This window comes from Panthera pardus, unplaced genomic scaffold (genome assembly GCF_024362965.1).
Source record: "Panthera pardus isolate Hobbes unplaced genomic scaffold, ASM2436296v1 HiC_scaffold_13, whole genome shotgun sequence".
Lineage (NCBI taxonomy): Eukaryota > Metazoa > Chordata > Mammalia > Carnivora > Felidae > Panthera > Panthera pardus.
This window is the reverse complement of record NW_026526688.1, coordinates 80,938,757-80,954,333: the sequence shown is the minus strand read 5'-3', so window position 1 is coordinate 80,954,333 and position 15,577 is coordinate 80,938,757. Positions and strand designations below refer to the sequence as shown.

The 15,577-nt window shown below is 44.8% G+C and overlaps 1 protein-coding gene across 4 annotated transcripts in view; it reads right to left on the bottom strand.

Annotated features, from left to right (window-relative positions):
• Positions 1–10,058: 10,058 nt before the first annotated feature.
• SLC10A7 (solute carrier family 10 member 7) overlaps positions 10,059–15,577 on the bottom strand; it is a 250,490-nt gene continuing 244,971 nt past the window's right edge. For all 4 annotated transcript variants that reach the window (XM_019420803.2, XM_053901214.1, XM_019420811.2 and 1 more), the window contains 2 exons: positions 14,869–15,014; positions 10,059–12,575 (listed from right to left, as the gene is read on the bottom strand). In XM_019420803.2, the coding sequence (XP_019276348.1) occupies positions 12,546–12,575; positions 14,869–15,014 (176 nt within the window). In that variant the 3' untranslated portion in view covers positions 10,059–12,545. The remainder of the gene's footprint in view (positions 12,576–14,868; positions 15,015–15,577) is intronic.

The window sequence follows — 15,577 nt, the reverse complement described above, 5'->3', positions numbered from 1 at the left end:
CCTGGGGGAAGAGAAGTCAGCTCTCCCATTTCCTTTGCTTGTCCTTCTGTCCCTCTTCCTCAAAATACTTCCCGTAAGGCCTTGGGGCTGAGAACTCAGTCTGAACTTGACTGCTGTAAGAACCCTGTTTCCTAGATTGAGCAAGAGTCCTTCAGCCAGATGTTAGGAGACAAGGGAGAGTGGGCAGTGTCCTCTTAACCCACGTGAGACGGTGCCGTGTGCCCATATGAAACCTTTGAGCTGAGAGACACTTTGGGATCTCACTGTTCATCCCCATTTCCACCAAGCAACATGGCATACGCAAGAAAAAAAAGAAAATATTTGGGAGTAAGAAGGGCCTTAATTCAAACTCGACAGCGTGACTGATGGGCTCTACTCTGGAAAGTCCTCCCATGTCTCATAGCTCAGTTTCTACATCTACAAAAGGGGGACTGCATGAATTACTTAGCAGATTTATTGTGAGGGATAGACCTTAGGGCTATTTTGAAATCCTGTTGTTTGAATCCTACGAAGTTATCATTTCACCGTGGGACTCAACTTTTCAAAGGTACCGGAAGCATTTTCTTTATCTTTGTATTCTCGATCTCTGACACGGTAAATAGCTGGCATGTGATAGATGCTTCTCAGAGACGTCTGCCCGAAGACTTCATCCAGGTAGGGATATCCCCTCATTATTCATTGCACTCAAACCGTCATCACACTACCATCTGCGTGTAGGCTGATTGGGTTATTATCTTTCCCTCCAGCAGCTGAGGAGTAGTCAGTGGTCACGTCTGGTGGTATTTTCTTCCTTCCTGCTCCTGCTCGGGTTCCAGTCAGTGATGAATTTTGCACAAGTGGAGGGGGATCTAGTCACAGAGTCAGGAGACCCGTCCCTTCGGCTGTAGGATGAGAGGGGCCGCATGAAGGGAAGCTGAGGAGGAACACTAGGTGTGGGCTTAGCTCTGAGTTGGTTTGTTGGGGGAGCATCTGATCAGCATCTCTTCAGGACAAAGGCCAGACTGTAGCACTGTCAAGAGCTGGCGAAACAACACATTCAGTGGGAGGTGTAATCAGTGTGCCATCTCAGTCCTTTGCTGCTTGCTCAACTTTTAGTTTCCTTCAAAGCCTCAACGTGATATTTCGTGTGTCATCTATCTCCACACTGGACCGTAATTCCCATGAGATCGGGGCCTTGTCTGTCTTGGTGGTCAGAGTCTCGAACATGCCTGGTACAGAGGTGGTGCTCGAAATACATTCGTGGAATGGAGAAATAAATGAATGGCAGCTGTTTTATTACTACTAGTAGAAGCAGTGGTTACGAGATGAATCGGAATCAACCCAAGCAGATAAAAGTGAATCATCTTTGGAAAGCTCACCAGCCAGGGTAAGAAGGGTCAGAAGCCATTTGAGTTAGCTTCTCGCCGAATTTGGCCTGGGAACCTTTCTTTAGGACTGATGATTTCCTCAGGCCTCCACCAGGAGGCCCTTCATGCTAAACTGAGCAGAGTGAGTGAGGTTTTATGATTGGACAAGGGCTGCCCGGGAGCCTGTGCTGGGGCCCTCGCGGGGAGCGCGGTGGGGGTGCACCGTCTCCCTGGGCTCTGCACCATTCAGAGGCTCCAGACGGCTCGGGCTCTGAGCCAAGCCGCTCGGTTCCAGTGGGAAAGCTGACCTTGGCCAGGAAGAATCAGGAAGAGGCACAAATGACTCATTGTCCCACATCCTCCAAGGTAAAAACCCAGCAGTGTGTGTGGCCTTTGGTGCTGGACGTTATTGCAGGCTTGGCTTCCTCCACAGCCAAAATAAAAGCACTCAGCCAGCCAACAACACATGCGCAGCCTAGGAATACGACCAACGGATCTTTTTCGTTGTCCTGTTCCACATATTTCTCTGCACTTAGAGTTTCAAAATACTGAGCATATAACAGGATGGTCTCCACTTCCAAAAGTAGAGCACGATTTCCTTTCAGAGACTTCAGACAGCCTTCATTTCCAATCAAGGCCATGTGACATTTCATGGCCTTGTGGGAGAAATTTGATATGTTTGCAGGTCACGTGTGAAGGAGGTCTCGTTTGAATGTGCTTTATTTTTATTCAGGAGTTTGGGATCCAAGTCACTTATTTGTAAGACCTGCTCCTGCCACCAAATTTCCACTAGAGGGCACTCTTGGAAAATATTTATCGATATATTTTTTTATTGCTCTAAGAAACGCTGTTTTTTAAAAAGAAGAAGAAAAATCAGTCCGTCTAAATTTCAGACCCAGCCCTTTGCCTTCCTTGGAACTATTCCTAATTCTCCCAGAAGCGCAGCCAGAGAGAGAAGTTGGGGAGAGGACAGGCCGCTGCTTCCCTTCACCTGTCCTTTTGTCCACAGGGGATACAGCTGGCCAAGCCGCTAAGCTGGCCCACGGGCCAGCACCCAAATCCCCTCTGCTCCGCAGGGGGCCCATCCCAGCAGACCAGGAATCACCTTGGAAAGGGGCTGTGAGAGTCGAATTTCGGGGCCTCTGGTTGAGTTCAGCCTTTGCTGAGCTCCTGTCCGAGGAGTCTATCTGCTGCCCTGCCCTGCAAGCTAGCAGTGGCAGGAAATTCTCAGAAAAGCGCCAGGAAGGGTCGGGGGCAGCTGGGTGGCCAACAATTAAAAATAGGGCTTCCGGGCAGGCAGCCATGGAGATCTCGCTCGATATGTAAATAAGTGTAAATAAGACCGAGTCTTGGTGATGGAAGGGTGCTGTGCATATTTTGTGCAACCAGGGCTGTCCAGGGCAGTGATGAGTAGTTTTTTTTTTTTTTTTTTCCACACAGCCCATGTTAGAAAAGTAAAATTTTTTTCCCACCCAAAAAGAAACAGCTCCATTGAGTTCCACTGGTACAGGTGGGGGAGAGATTATTACACTTTTCTTACTCGATGAGTAGAAAAATGACAATGGGTACATGAGAGTGGCTTTTAGCCACTAAAACCTCAATTCTGGGGCATATCTGATACCCATCTCTGACATTTATGTCACCCTTTCAAGTTCAGGTCATTCACTTGAGTGACCTCATTTTATCCTGGAAACGGCTCCGTAAGGTGGGTATTCCCATCGTCATCCCCATTTCAGAGAAGGAAACCAGACTCGAGGAGGAGCAGTGTTTTGAAGAAGGACACACGCAGTGGTTGGAGCTGGGGTAGAAGTGGTTCACTTTCTTCCATGTAACATTTCACTGAGCTCCTGCCATGCGCCTGGCTCAGTGCTAGCTCTGAATAGGATGCTGCTGCTTCCTTTCTCAAAGACAGGCTCTCTAAACGTCAAGGCGAGCCCTTGGCCTTCACTTGCAAATATTCCTCATTCTTCCAGAAGCACAGCTAGAGAAGGAGGCCAGAGAACACAAAAGCACTTGCTTCTTTTTGTGTACATGGGTGTCTCCCAGGGTGGAAAGAGCTTCGCACAGCTTGGGCTGGGTCAGCAGGGAGTGTCCTTCCCTGGGGTGTCTCATTTACTGGAAGATCAGGGCTGGTCCAGGTGCCCAAGACCACAGCTTGCTTCAGGCCCAGCCTGGCAGGCAGGTGTCCCTCCCGCTCCTTTTGGGAGCCATTCCCTTCCACTGACCTTGGCCCCTCTGTGCACTCCCATATGTGAGCAGACAAGCACTCGTCAAAAGGCTTCTCCCTGTCCAGGGGTTTTGTGCTGCAGGCTTCTTGTTCCATTTCCTCTTTGTGGAGGGGAGCTGAAAGGCCACCTTTGAAAGTGGTCCGGATGGCTCTGGGGAGAAGCAAGGCAGCTGTGACTCCTGAAGGGTTGCCCTGTGGTCTCAGGACTGCAGCGGAGGAGAAAGTCGGAAAGGCAATGAGCAGGGGGGCTGTGGGGCAGTGGTGTTCCAAGCATGCTCTGCAGACCCAGCTTTCGCTGTACTCCATTCGATTTTTTTTCCATGAGCACGTATGACTTTATAACTAAAACCATGGGTGTGCGTGAACACACACGTGCACACAGCTTTAAAACCCAGCTTCTGTCCAGCTTGTCAGGGAAAGTAACGCCATATGCTGTAACAGTGACTGCACATATGGATACAGCCCTCACAGAAATTCAGATGCGGCAGGGAATCTATATTAAAACTGCTGGTATATGTGAGCAGCAACAGATACAATAGGGGGTCATCTCTATTTGATAATAATACCAGTGTGTCCAACAGAGAGTGGGAACAGGATGCACAATGCAAATTGGGTGTTCTAGGGCTTCTTTCTGTTTCAGAAATCTCTGAGGAGAGGAAAAGAAGGCTGAGAAGTGAGAAAGGCAGATGCCACGGTGGTCCTGAGCCCTGTGCTTTTCTCTGTGCTATCGTCTCTTTTCCCCAATTCAACTAAACAAGGGGTAAAGTCAAGCTTAGGTCTGGGGACCCCAGGCTCTGGTCCTAATAAGCAAGGCTGGAGGGACACAGGGAAAGAAGGGGAAGTGGGTTTCCCAGGGACAGAAATGTGGCTGTGGGTTCCCTGGTTCTTTGCTCTTAGAGACAGCTCAGAAGGTCCCTTCACACACGGTGGTCAGGTTGCCACAAGCCAGGTGAACTCTAGAGTAGTGGGACCCACTGCTTACACTCTGGAGGGTCAACAGAGGGGACCATGCGGTCTGCCTCATGCTGGCCAAATGAATCCCTGGCAGCAAACTTGCTGAGGATGCACCCAAAAAACTGAGTGGGCTCCTTCTGTTCATTGCCAGAGAGTCTTAGGAGGACTGGAGCTTCTTGGATGACCCAGGAGGGGTGTGACTCTGTGGATCTCCCGGAAAGAGTTAAAAAGAAGAGCTCCTGTGATGATGAAATTCTCCAAGGATGGCCCTGGAGTGGTATTGCACTGACGGGGTTCATGGCCATAGAGGGGAGGGGGCTTGCAAGTATGCAGCCAAGTCAGACTATGTTCTGCATTTGTCAGAGCCATCCAGGGGTGTGGTGTGAGTTCCTCCTACTTGGCTGTGGTGAGGAAAGTCCAGGCTGTGGGTATTTGGTAGACACCCTTCTGAAGGTTGGGCGGGGCCTGTTTATGCACAGGAAGGGAAGAAAGATTTTTCTAAGCTTGAAATGCCTTCAGACCAGTGGCTTCAATGTTTTCATGAGGGAAAAAGAGATGAAAATTAAATGTCCTGGAGGGAACTGTCTCCCACCACCCCTTATCTAGGCACTTTGGGGTGGAGCTGTGGTGCCAGCTTACCCTGTTCAGCAGACCCACACTTTCCACTGGACATACTCAGCAGCCCAGGGGTCCCAGCCCAGCCTGGCCCAGCTGAGCCAAGGAGAAAAATGCCTCTTTAGACAGTGTTCTGTTATGATTTGGTCGCTCATTTCTCGATGCTGCAGAATGAGATTTTCTCAGCTGTTCCATTACTTCAAACGACTTGTTAAACAATGTCTTCAGACAAAAAAACACAAGCAGATTAATAAAGTGCTCATGAAAGGGCTGAGACAAGGAGGCTGTCAGACCCACATGCAGAGAACACTGAAATGCAGGCTTGCCTGACCTCAGGGACCTGCCTGACACAAGGGCGGCTGTCGCCTGACTTCTACTCTGTCTCCACAGGGTTGAGAGCTGCTTAGTGCCAAGTGTGATGTGGACACTTGCCTGCTGGACGGAGACAGAAACTCATTTTCCATCTGTCAAGCAACCTGACACAGAGTTGGTAATGATTTTCTGTCAGCCGAGGCCTGGCTGGATTTGAACCAGTGACCCAGAGGTAAAAGGCCCTGATGTAGGGCTCCCTTTACAATAACTGGCCTGCCTGGCCTCGTTATGCCTGGCCCAGTGCTCTCTCTTGCATCTGCCCATGCACTCTCTTTAGCTAGTTGAGTTTTGGTTAGATCCTAACTTAGCATTTGGGGCTGAGTGGTTAAAGTCTCAGGAGGGCAAGCAGGGATGCATGTGTGTCTTGGGAGAATGAGAAACAGAAAGCAGATGAAGGGCACAGAGGCAGGGGCTGTTTGATTAGCCCTGGGCCGAAAGCTACATGCTTCTCCCCGGCTGGATGTCTCATTCTGACCTCAGGACCCTTGCACACATAGCGGCCAGACAGATGGCTCCCACAGCAAATGGTGAAACAAGGAATGCACATTGGGAGAGATACTGAAATCTAGATACTCTGGCCTTGAAACTGTCATCATTATTTTTATTGATTGTTCTCAGGGGAAAAAAAAAGTCCTTTCAGAAACATTTGTAGATTGGTTAATATGATGCTTTCCATTCACCGAATGATAATTGATTCACATGCCACTCTCCAAAAATAGTGTTTCCTAATCTGAAGACATCTGTCCCCCAGAATCAAAAAAGCAAGCTGGAGGGCCTTACAAGTTAACTCATTATTCAACAAGCATTTATTGAGGTTCCTATCATCAGGCAAGCATTCTGCTGGTTATCAGGGTTACAGAGATAAACAAAACAAGGTCCCCATCGAAAAAATGAATTATTTAGAGGGAGAGAGAGATATGTGGACAAGGGTAATTTGGCACAAACCTGACGAGTGGTAGCATAGCAAGTGAAGAGATTCAGTAGGCAACTGGTAACCGATCCTTGTGTCTCATGGTGGTGGGGGCTGTGGTGGAATCCTAAAAATGGGGAGTCATTAGTGCTGAGGTACCGGTCATGTCAGCAACCTGGGTGGAAATCCAGGGTTCCTAATCTGTAAAATGGGAACAATTAGATCAATGTCAGAACTGTCATAAAGATTAAATGGGGTAATCCATGTGAAGCATTTAGCAGAGCACTCAGCACATGATAGGTGATTGATAAGTGTCAGCAGAGAGTGCCGTGGATCGGAGAAAGGTACTCCAGGAGGGGGAAAAAAAACCCAACATTTAAAAAGGTATTTTAAGACAGTGGCAGTGGGATGAAGAAGGCGGAGATGAAGGAGAGGATTCGTAATAGAATTAATAGTCTGTAATAGAATTCAGACCTACCAGACTACTGAATGTGAAAAGTGCAGGTAAAGGTGGAGGGGAAGTCTCCAGGCCTGGTTGCTGTGCCAACATAGGAGGCTGGCTTGGGGAGGACTGAGTGTGGAGAAAGGAAGAGGTGGCTGGCCTTTGCTTCAGGGCATAGGGGGTTAGAGGTGCCTTGAGGACACCCAAGTGTGAACGTCCGAATGTTGTCAGACGTGCACTCAGGGCTACAGATCTGGGAGCTCTTGCTGGTTTACAGAAGGTGGCTGATGCTGTGACAGTGGCCCAAAAGTTCCCACTGGAAAAGGCAGGAGGGTGGGAGGGTGGAAAGAAAAATCAGAGACCAGAATTCCTGGAAATGGTTAACCTCAAGGGGGTGAGTGCAAAGGGGGCATGTGAAAGGGACAGCCAGCCTTTCCAGGGCCATGGTGGCACCCAACCGAGTGGAAAGGGAACATTTCAGCCTGGATGCAGTGAGCTTAAGGAAAGGCCCTCTGAGAAAGCTTTGGCCACCGTGCCTGCTCTGGGAGCAGCTCCCAGTTCAGAACTCATCCCAGGCAGGCATTAGTCAATGCGAATCAATATGGAGGCAGTTCTGTCTGTCAACTGCTTTATCCGATGGTTCTTAGCCAGACTCAGGGTTTTTGAGGAAGTTGGGCAAAATTTCTCCTTGGAGTTCTTTGGAGAAGGCAGAAAAAGGCAAGACCTGGACGGCAGTGATGGGCAGGGAGGGCCTTTCAAGCCTTGCCAGAAGCCGGGGATTGCAGCAACCATGTTAAAATTCAGAATCAGGTACCCTCATTAACTGATGAAGTAAGACTCGTGCCCTGGTCACTTCCTGACTTGATTAGTGACATTTAATGGACTTTGTAATAGGTCTTTTGCATAATTAGAAGTCATGCAGAATCGAGCCCGACGCCTGACTCTACACGACCAGTGCGGTTTACCCAGGTCCCATCCGCTGTTTCGCAATAATAGCTGCCACTTAACTGAGTTCCTGCCAAGTGGCAGGCGCTGTGACAAGCTGTTTGCGGGGATTATCTCATTCGATCCTAGCAACAAACCTAGGATGTCACACAATTCTCTTTGGCTTCATGAGCAGAGAGGTGAGCTGTACAAATGGTATTTTGCCCCATGGTCAACATGCGTGGGACTTCTCAGGTAGGGCTGTGGGGGCGGCGGCTGAGGGGGAGGGGCACCATCAGAATACACCGCACGTGAGAAGCTAACGGCAGTGGGGACCAGGGCAGGAAGTCGTGGGAAACATGAACTGGTGGAAAAGATACAGGATGAGTTTTGAGCACGTTGGCAAAACCAGCCCAGGGCACCACACCGACAGCACTGTGAACATCTAGAGTCAGAGTCTAGAACTTCAGCAGTGCGCACAAATCGATACGGTTGCAAGGATTTCACATTTGGAACAGTGGGCAACGAGGGAATGATTAATGTCCATGGCTGTGGCCAGGATCGATCTCTTCGGTGTGTTGCCTTTTCCTATCAGCAGACTCTGAGGCCTGGTCTCACAATTTCTGAGTTGTTGAAATCATGGGGGGGACCATCTATGACTCAGCGTGGTTCTGTGATTTCAGCGGTCTCATCTGCACCCATGTTCACAAGCACATGGGTGCTGATGGATCCTTAGTGATCGTCATTTACTTTTTTTTTTAATTTTTAAAAAATGTTTATTTATTTTTGAGAGAGACAGACCATAAGCAGGGGAGGGCAGAGAGGGAGACACAGAATCCGAAGCAGCTCCAGGCTCTGAGCTGTCAGCACAGAGCCCCCCGTGGGGCTTGAAGTCACAGACTGTGAGATCATGACCTGAGCAAAGTCGGACGCTCAACCGACTGAGCCACCCAGGTGCCCCAATGATGGTCATTTACCATTTAATGCAGTTTCTCATAATGGGCTCTGTAGACAAATTTTCCAGGGTGTATGAGAAACTTTTTTCCCCTTTAAATGAGGTTATGTTTAACTCACATTTGAGAAACTGTCATATCTTGTAAATAAGATTAGTTGGCTTACTAGAGAGAATAAAGTCTTGTAAGACCTTTTTGTTTATGTCTATATACAAACCAATGATAGGATAATAATCATACTAATCTGTATCTAGTCTTTATAGTATGTTAACACTTCTATAAGGAAAACTATTTTTTATGCATATAAAGTATTCACTAATTCAGATCGACCCAACCTGATTTAGCCTGAATTATTGAGGGCTTACTGTTCTGTCAAAGCATAGAAGATGAAAGTTGTTTGCTTATCACATCTGCAATGTCACCTTGGAGAGTTAATATTTACACAGCTATGAAGTAGTGTATTTCTCTGAGTAGCTCGATGTAGCTCCACAGTTTTATTCAGGATCGGAACAGCAATAAAAAAGTCAGTTTTTCCTGTAAATTAGTAATGATCTAAATGTAGGGACGAGCTCTCTCATAATTTTGAAGCTTCATGTCCTACCCATTAAGATAACAATTGAGAAAGTCAACATGTATATTCTAGACACTATTCTGAGCCAGGCACTGTGCTAGGCACTGTAGAGAAACAGAAATGAAGGCCACACTGCAGGAGACAAATGAAAGTAATGACTAGACAACGCAAAGGTTTCAGAAGGCTTGAGGGACAGGTTCTAAGGGCATGTTACAGGGAGCAAGTCTAGCACTGGCTGGGGAGGCAGGAAAGCCTCATGGAGGGGGTGGCATTTACAACAGCCTGCCAGGGCAAAGAGGATTGTTAAGCCAAGGAGGCAGCCAAAGAAGAACAAAAAAATATGGAATTCTACACAAGGTAAGGCGCTCATAAAGACACACTGCGTTTGGAAAGGGCATTCCAATGTTTCATCTTTTCTATCCCTTGAGAAGATGACAAGGGGGCCTGAAATTCGAACTGCTTAAATTTGGTCCCTTCTCTTGAGTATGTTTGTCTTTCGGTCCTCACTCCTGTTGCAGAGAAAACAATGCTAACAAAAGAAGCAAGGGCTAATTTTGGATGTTAACATTATGCTGCGGTGGAGGTATTGATATGGGTACCTGGGAAGATTATGAAGCTTATGTGTATTTAACCACAAATGATGTAATAATACTGGAATGAATCAAGAGAAATCTAGAGAGACTTAGAAGGCCATAGGAGTGTATCTGAAATCAGGTTAAAAATAAGCCACAGGTTCTCTTGTGATTTTGGAAACATCTCTGTTTAATCATAGAATTATTTGCATCTTCCATTCATCATAAATAACCCACTTCATTAACTTCACCAATCCTTTTGTAAAAATTTGGTATTTAGCATAAACAAACACTGAACATTAGCCAGAGGTGTGTTAAACAAAATAGGGAAGAATTTTTTAAAAATACAAAACTGAGAAAAGGACACATGAAAAGATTAACAGTATCACCCATTAAAAAAATCAAATTTCATAACAACCGTTAAAAAAAAACAGGTGGAAAAACGAGTAAACATAAATACAATGTATTTCCTTCATAAACACATTTAGATAAAAGAATGCATAAATGGATAGCCTGACAGTGCATAACACAGAGCAAAATATTTTGAGATGAATAATTAAATCCCAATAAGCATGAATTAAAAATAAATTTTGATTTTATTTTTTATTCTTTATGGAAAAATATGCCACGGTATTTGTGTAAAAAAAGAAATGGGCATAAACCTATCACTAAAGCCACCAAAATGCACTATGTAGAGATTATTTGAAAACAAAACATTTTTTAAAGCAAAAGATAAAATGTTATAGCATTTTCAGTTGAACCTTATCCCATTAATCACACCTACTATAGGTGTTAGATAATAGAGGTAGATAAGTTGGGGCAAAAAAAAAAAATCGGTATTCTAATCTAGAGAGAAAGATTTTTATAGCTCAGATGGACAGACAGACAAGTCCATCTCCTCTGAAATTCAAAGAAGCTTGAGGGAACAAAACATGAAAATCTTCCTGTGCTCCATATGTAAGCATCAAAGGTATCGAGCAAAATTACTGGAGTTTTAGATATAGGGACATTCTTGGCAAATAGCCTGTTGAACAAGGATTTTTGCAGAGTCTGGCACTAGCCTTAAAATTTACAGTGAGGATAACTCTCGTGAAACTTACGAGGTTCAATAGTATTGAAATGGTCAGAAGTTACAGAGATGAGAGCTGGTCGGGACAATAATATAAATTTACAGTACTGATAAAGCCGGTAAGTTTCTATGGAATGATTTTTGTGTTGCTGACCAGATAACAACTAAACAGCTGTTGAGGACAGAGTCAGCCTCTGTGAGACCCAGGATGCCAATACCGTCTATCAGATCAAGGAAGGACACGCAGAGAGGATGTGACAGAATGCTGTGCAGGAAGCAGAAGAAAATGTTCCCCTAATTGTATATATTACTTTCTTCTCTAGTTGGGTCCAGTAAAAGTTTGCTCAGCCACAGTAGAAGCAAACATGAACACTCTTTTGAAAGCCGATGCCCAATTGGGACATCATTTTATTTGGTATTTTGGTTAATGAATGTTTTTGCATTTTCTGTGCCCAGTTTTCTTTCCGTATGTGTATATGTAACATTTGCTTGTATCCATGACCTTTATATTTTTATTTATTCATAAGAGCAATATGGTTTAATTCTAAAAAATTGTTGCAAACGTTTGTCAAATCTGCCAAGGAAATTTTCGTCAATAACTTGTCTCAAGTGCCTTACGTGTGCTTAATTCAAGGATGTAACAGGCTGCTTCCGGCTAAAAGGGGCAATTTGTGCTCAGACATCTGTGTAACAAGAATAAATTCTGGTCTCAGTTGTGGAATGTGAATATAATCTACCATTAATTGTTGCTGTTCTCCAACTGACGGTAACATTTTTGTGTCTTACATTTGCTGTTACGAGTTTGGGAGTGTGCTGGAAAACAGGTAAGAAAGAAATTATGGCAGAAGAAGGGAAAATATGTGAAATATAATTGTAAAAATCCTGAAAACTGAGTCCTGTAGTTTACCTCAAAACTTCCCTTACTTACAACTCAAACATCAGGCTCTTTCTTTGAAGCAGCTTATAATAAATTTAAGACATATAACACCGCCATCTCTTATAATGGGACTGAGGAGTTTCTGTGTGGAAACTATTTGAAGGAATGTCTAAAAAATGATGTCAAGAAATGCAGATAACTTATGCTTTTCAGCATCTATTCAATCTATGACCCCTGCTGAGTTGATAAGGAAGAGGCATGTCACAGTTGTAGAAAAAAAGAATCACACAGTAAATCAAAGTATTCATGAATAAGACTTTGGAAATTTTCACTGTCATCAGGAGGGCATCTTCCTGATGGGGTGACCTCATTTCAAACAGCACAGTAACTAGAACAGAGTTGTATTGCACCAAAGGTGGCACAAGGAAAGCATGTTTGCTTTTTGTCACGGTGACAGTTTCCTGTGGTAGGAAAAATAAATAAATAAACCACTCCAAAATACAGCACCACCCCTGGCAGTAACCAACGAAGTAGGTTTTGGAAATAACGCTCCTGTCAAATACATTTTAAGGCACTTAAACTGTTATATCATATTTTTGTGTAGAAAAATAAAATATGCATCGAAGCAACATTCACAAGTACGTGTCTTCGGAACTGTTTGTGTGTACAATCCTGTACATATATACATCGCTACACGAAGGGCGCCGTCTTCATTATACTGTTGGCCTCGTCAACTTCACTCCCTGTAAGAAAGGACAACGTGATGTTCAGAATTGGACAGTATCTATGAACAAAATGAAAGCATCAATCAACAGCAGATAATTTATGCTACTAGAAGGAAGAAGCAGCCCACCCCGACAGCCTCACATAACCAGTGATCCAAACCTCCAGACACAAACAGACCCATCTGCCCACCTCACCGGCCGGCAGACTTTGTCATCTCCCCAGCCTGACCTGGCTACTCACACTGTCCCACCAAACATAGATGGTCGCCATGCGTCTCAATCACTATTATTTGTAAAGCAGAGGAGACACTCATGGATATGATTGACAGTTTGTATTTATTTTGTGGTCAAATGGGATGGGTAAATATTCCAAGCCTTCTGGATTATTCTAAGGTAGCCGATACCTCCCTTGTTTGGAGGAGTTCCCGTGCAAAAGGAAAATGAGCAGCGTTGTCCAATTTTGCCTCCCTTTTGGAAATGCTTCAGTTACTCTGCAGAATAAATCCCGGAGCTTTAAAACAATTTTCTGTTCACTACAACTACATGTTTTTGATAGAATATTAGGATTTTCAAATAACTGTCTTCATTCTTTGTCAAAATGTATGTGTATGGATTCTGACCAACAGCGCACATACACATCGATAAATATAAATGGAAGTTTTCAAGAGGGATAAATAGTAAAAGAAATAAAAAGGTACTAAACCGCTCCTCTACCAACTCAGAGTGGGCAGATCGGAGCCCATAGTGGCACCCAGTACAGAATGGGAATGGCTAACGTTCTGGTAAATGATAGAATAAATGAAGGTGCTGGGTGGGCTAGCTTTTTCAAGTAGGATCCTGGGGACCTAGGGCGCTTCGTATAAAAGCGATGTTCTATTTTTGTCTGGGAGGTTCTTGTGGTATTGGGGCAAGATTCTGGAGGCCAAATAGACCAGGGTTCTAGTCCACACTCTAGCACTGACGAAGCCACCCATGTAGCCTTGGGCAAGTTGCTCAGCTCCCCAAGCCTACTTCCTAACCTGTACAGTGAGACAACAGAGCTCGCCGCCAAAGGTGTTGTACATAGTAATGGGCAGCGATGACAATAAGGATACTTACAGCCGCTAGCTTTTATCAAACACCTGCCATTTAACCCTCTGTAACTCTAAAGAGTAGATATTATCATTAGTCTCAGAGTGGCAGAAACTGAGGTACAGAGAAGTGAAGTACGTGCCCGAGGTCACCCAAAAAGGAGGTAGCACAGCCCGTAGGCTTTTCAAGGTCCACACTCCGAACCAGGTAAATGTTGGGATGCGCTTGGCACACAGAGCTCAACGGGTGTCGTGTGGCTCTTCCATTTTCATGACGCTAATGACACAACATAGGGCACTCCCCTGCCACTGGATGTCTCTTTTTGCCTATGCTTCTCCTGATAACAGTTGCCATGCTGTGTATAGGCTCAGAGAAGTCCTGTAAGGTCTGAGCTGCTGGGAAGGAGACAACTCTGTGGATGCTTCGATGGTATATTGCAGCAACTAAACTTTGTGTGAATCACCTGGCCGATTTTATTTGGGCTGATAATTTAGGAAATAAAATCTACAGATATCAAATAAGTAACAAGACTCTGAGCTAAGTGTAGTGAAGTTGACATTGTGTTTATTTTGTTAATTAAATTATTTAAATGCCCAAACACATAGTTTTGCTGTGCAAAGAAGTTATTAGGTGTCTAGAATATTAAAAAAATAGACATTTTAGATAAACCCAGGTGCTGTCACATTTATTTATTTAATTTTTTTAAAGTTTCATTCATCTATTTTGAGAGAGAGAGAGGGAGAACACGAGCAGGGAAGGGGCAGAGAGAGCGGGAGAGAAAGAATCCCAAGCAGGTTCATGCTGTCAGCATGGAGCCCGATGCAGGGCTCGAACTCATGAATCATGAGATCATGACCTGAACCAAAATCAAGAATGGACACTTAACTGACTGAGCCACCCAGGTGCCCCAGGGGCTATCATATTTAGAAAGGCATGTGAAATCAGGACACATATGAAAAACACAGGGTGGGGGAAAGATGGTGAACACCTGAGAGGAGGGGTACAGATATTTTGAGTATATTCACCTTTACCCATTGCAATTTGCCCTTCAATTAACCCTCAGTCTTCCTTTTCAAATAAAATGGATCAATGCATCATTATTATTACTGTGATTAGTTAAGAAAATATGTACTTGAGAATGAGAATATGCTAGCAAAACTTAAAGAATATGAACAGCTAAGATTCAGAAATAGCATTTCAATCTAATTTGGATTTAAATGAGATCTTGCCAGAGTCTTACCTTCTGCCTTGACACCATCCAAGACTTTATCGTTGGCACTAACACACTTCCCAGAAGGATCTGAACTGGGTGGTATATGAGCAAGGGCACGGATATTAGAGAGAGGTGCTCATGGCCTGCGAACACTATCTTCAGCATTGGAATTCCTGATGGACAAAGAAGACAGAAAATCTAGAGGCAAATTCAGTCTGTCATCAAACTAAAGACACACTCCAATAAAACCGGAACTTTGTACGGGGTCATTATCATCTTTCCCCCCGAATGTATTCATAGGGAATGTCTCAAACACGTAATCAAATCTTTCCATCTTCCTTTCACTACATAGCTCTTCCCAGAACAGATTAAAGCTGAAAAGGTGATCAGTGTTCAACGGCACCAGTAATTCCCACTGCAAATTAGCAGCCTGCCTACCGAGGAGAGGGGAGAAGAGTTGCTTCTCAGAAGGCTGAAAAATAATAGTAAGGCAGAGGTCCAAAATGGATCCTTCCGTGCTTAGTAGTGAAATAGACTGCTGGTGTTTAGGAGGGAGGCCTGCTTGACACCATTTCAAAGTCCCAAAAGTTCACTCTTGAGAATCAAAAGGATATGGTAAGATAACATACGATATATATCGTTATAAGTAGGAGGATACTTTTGCCAAGTGAATGTTAATGAAGTCTTTGCCCCTTCTCCTTTGGCCAAGGATCCCAAAGCTCTTTACGAGCTACTG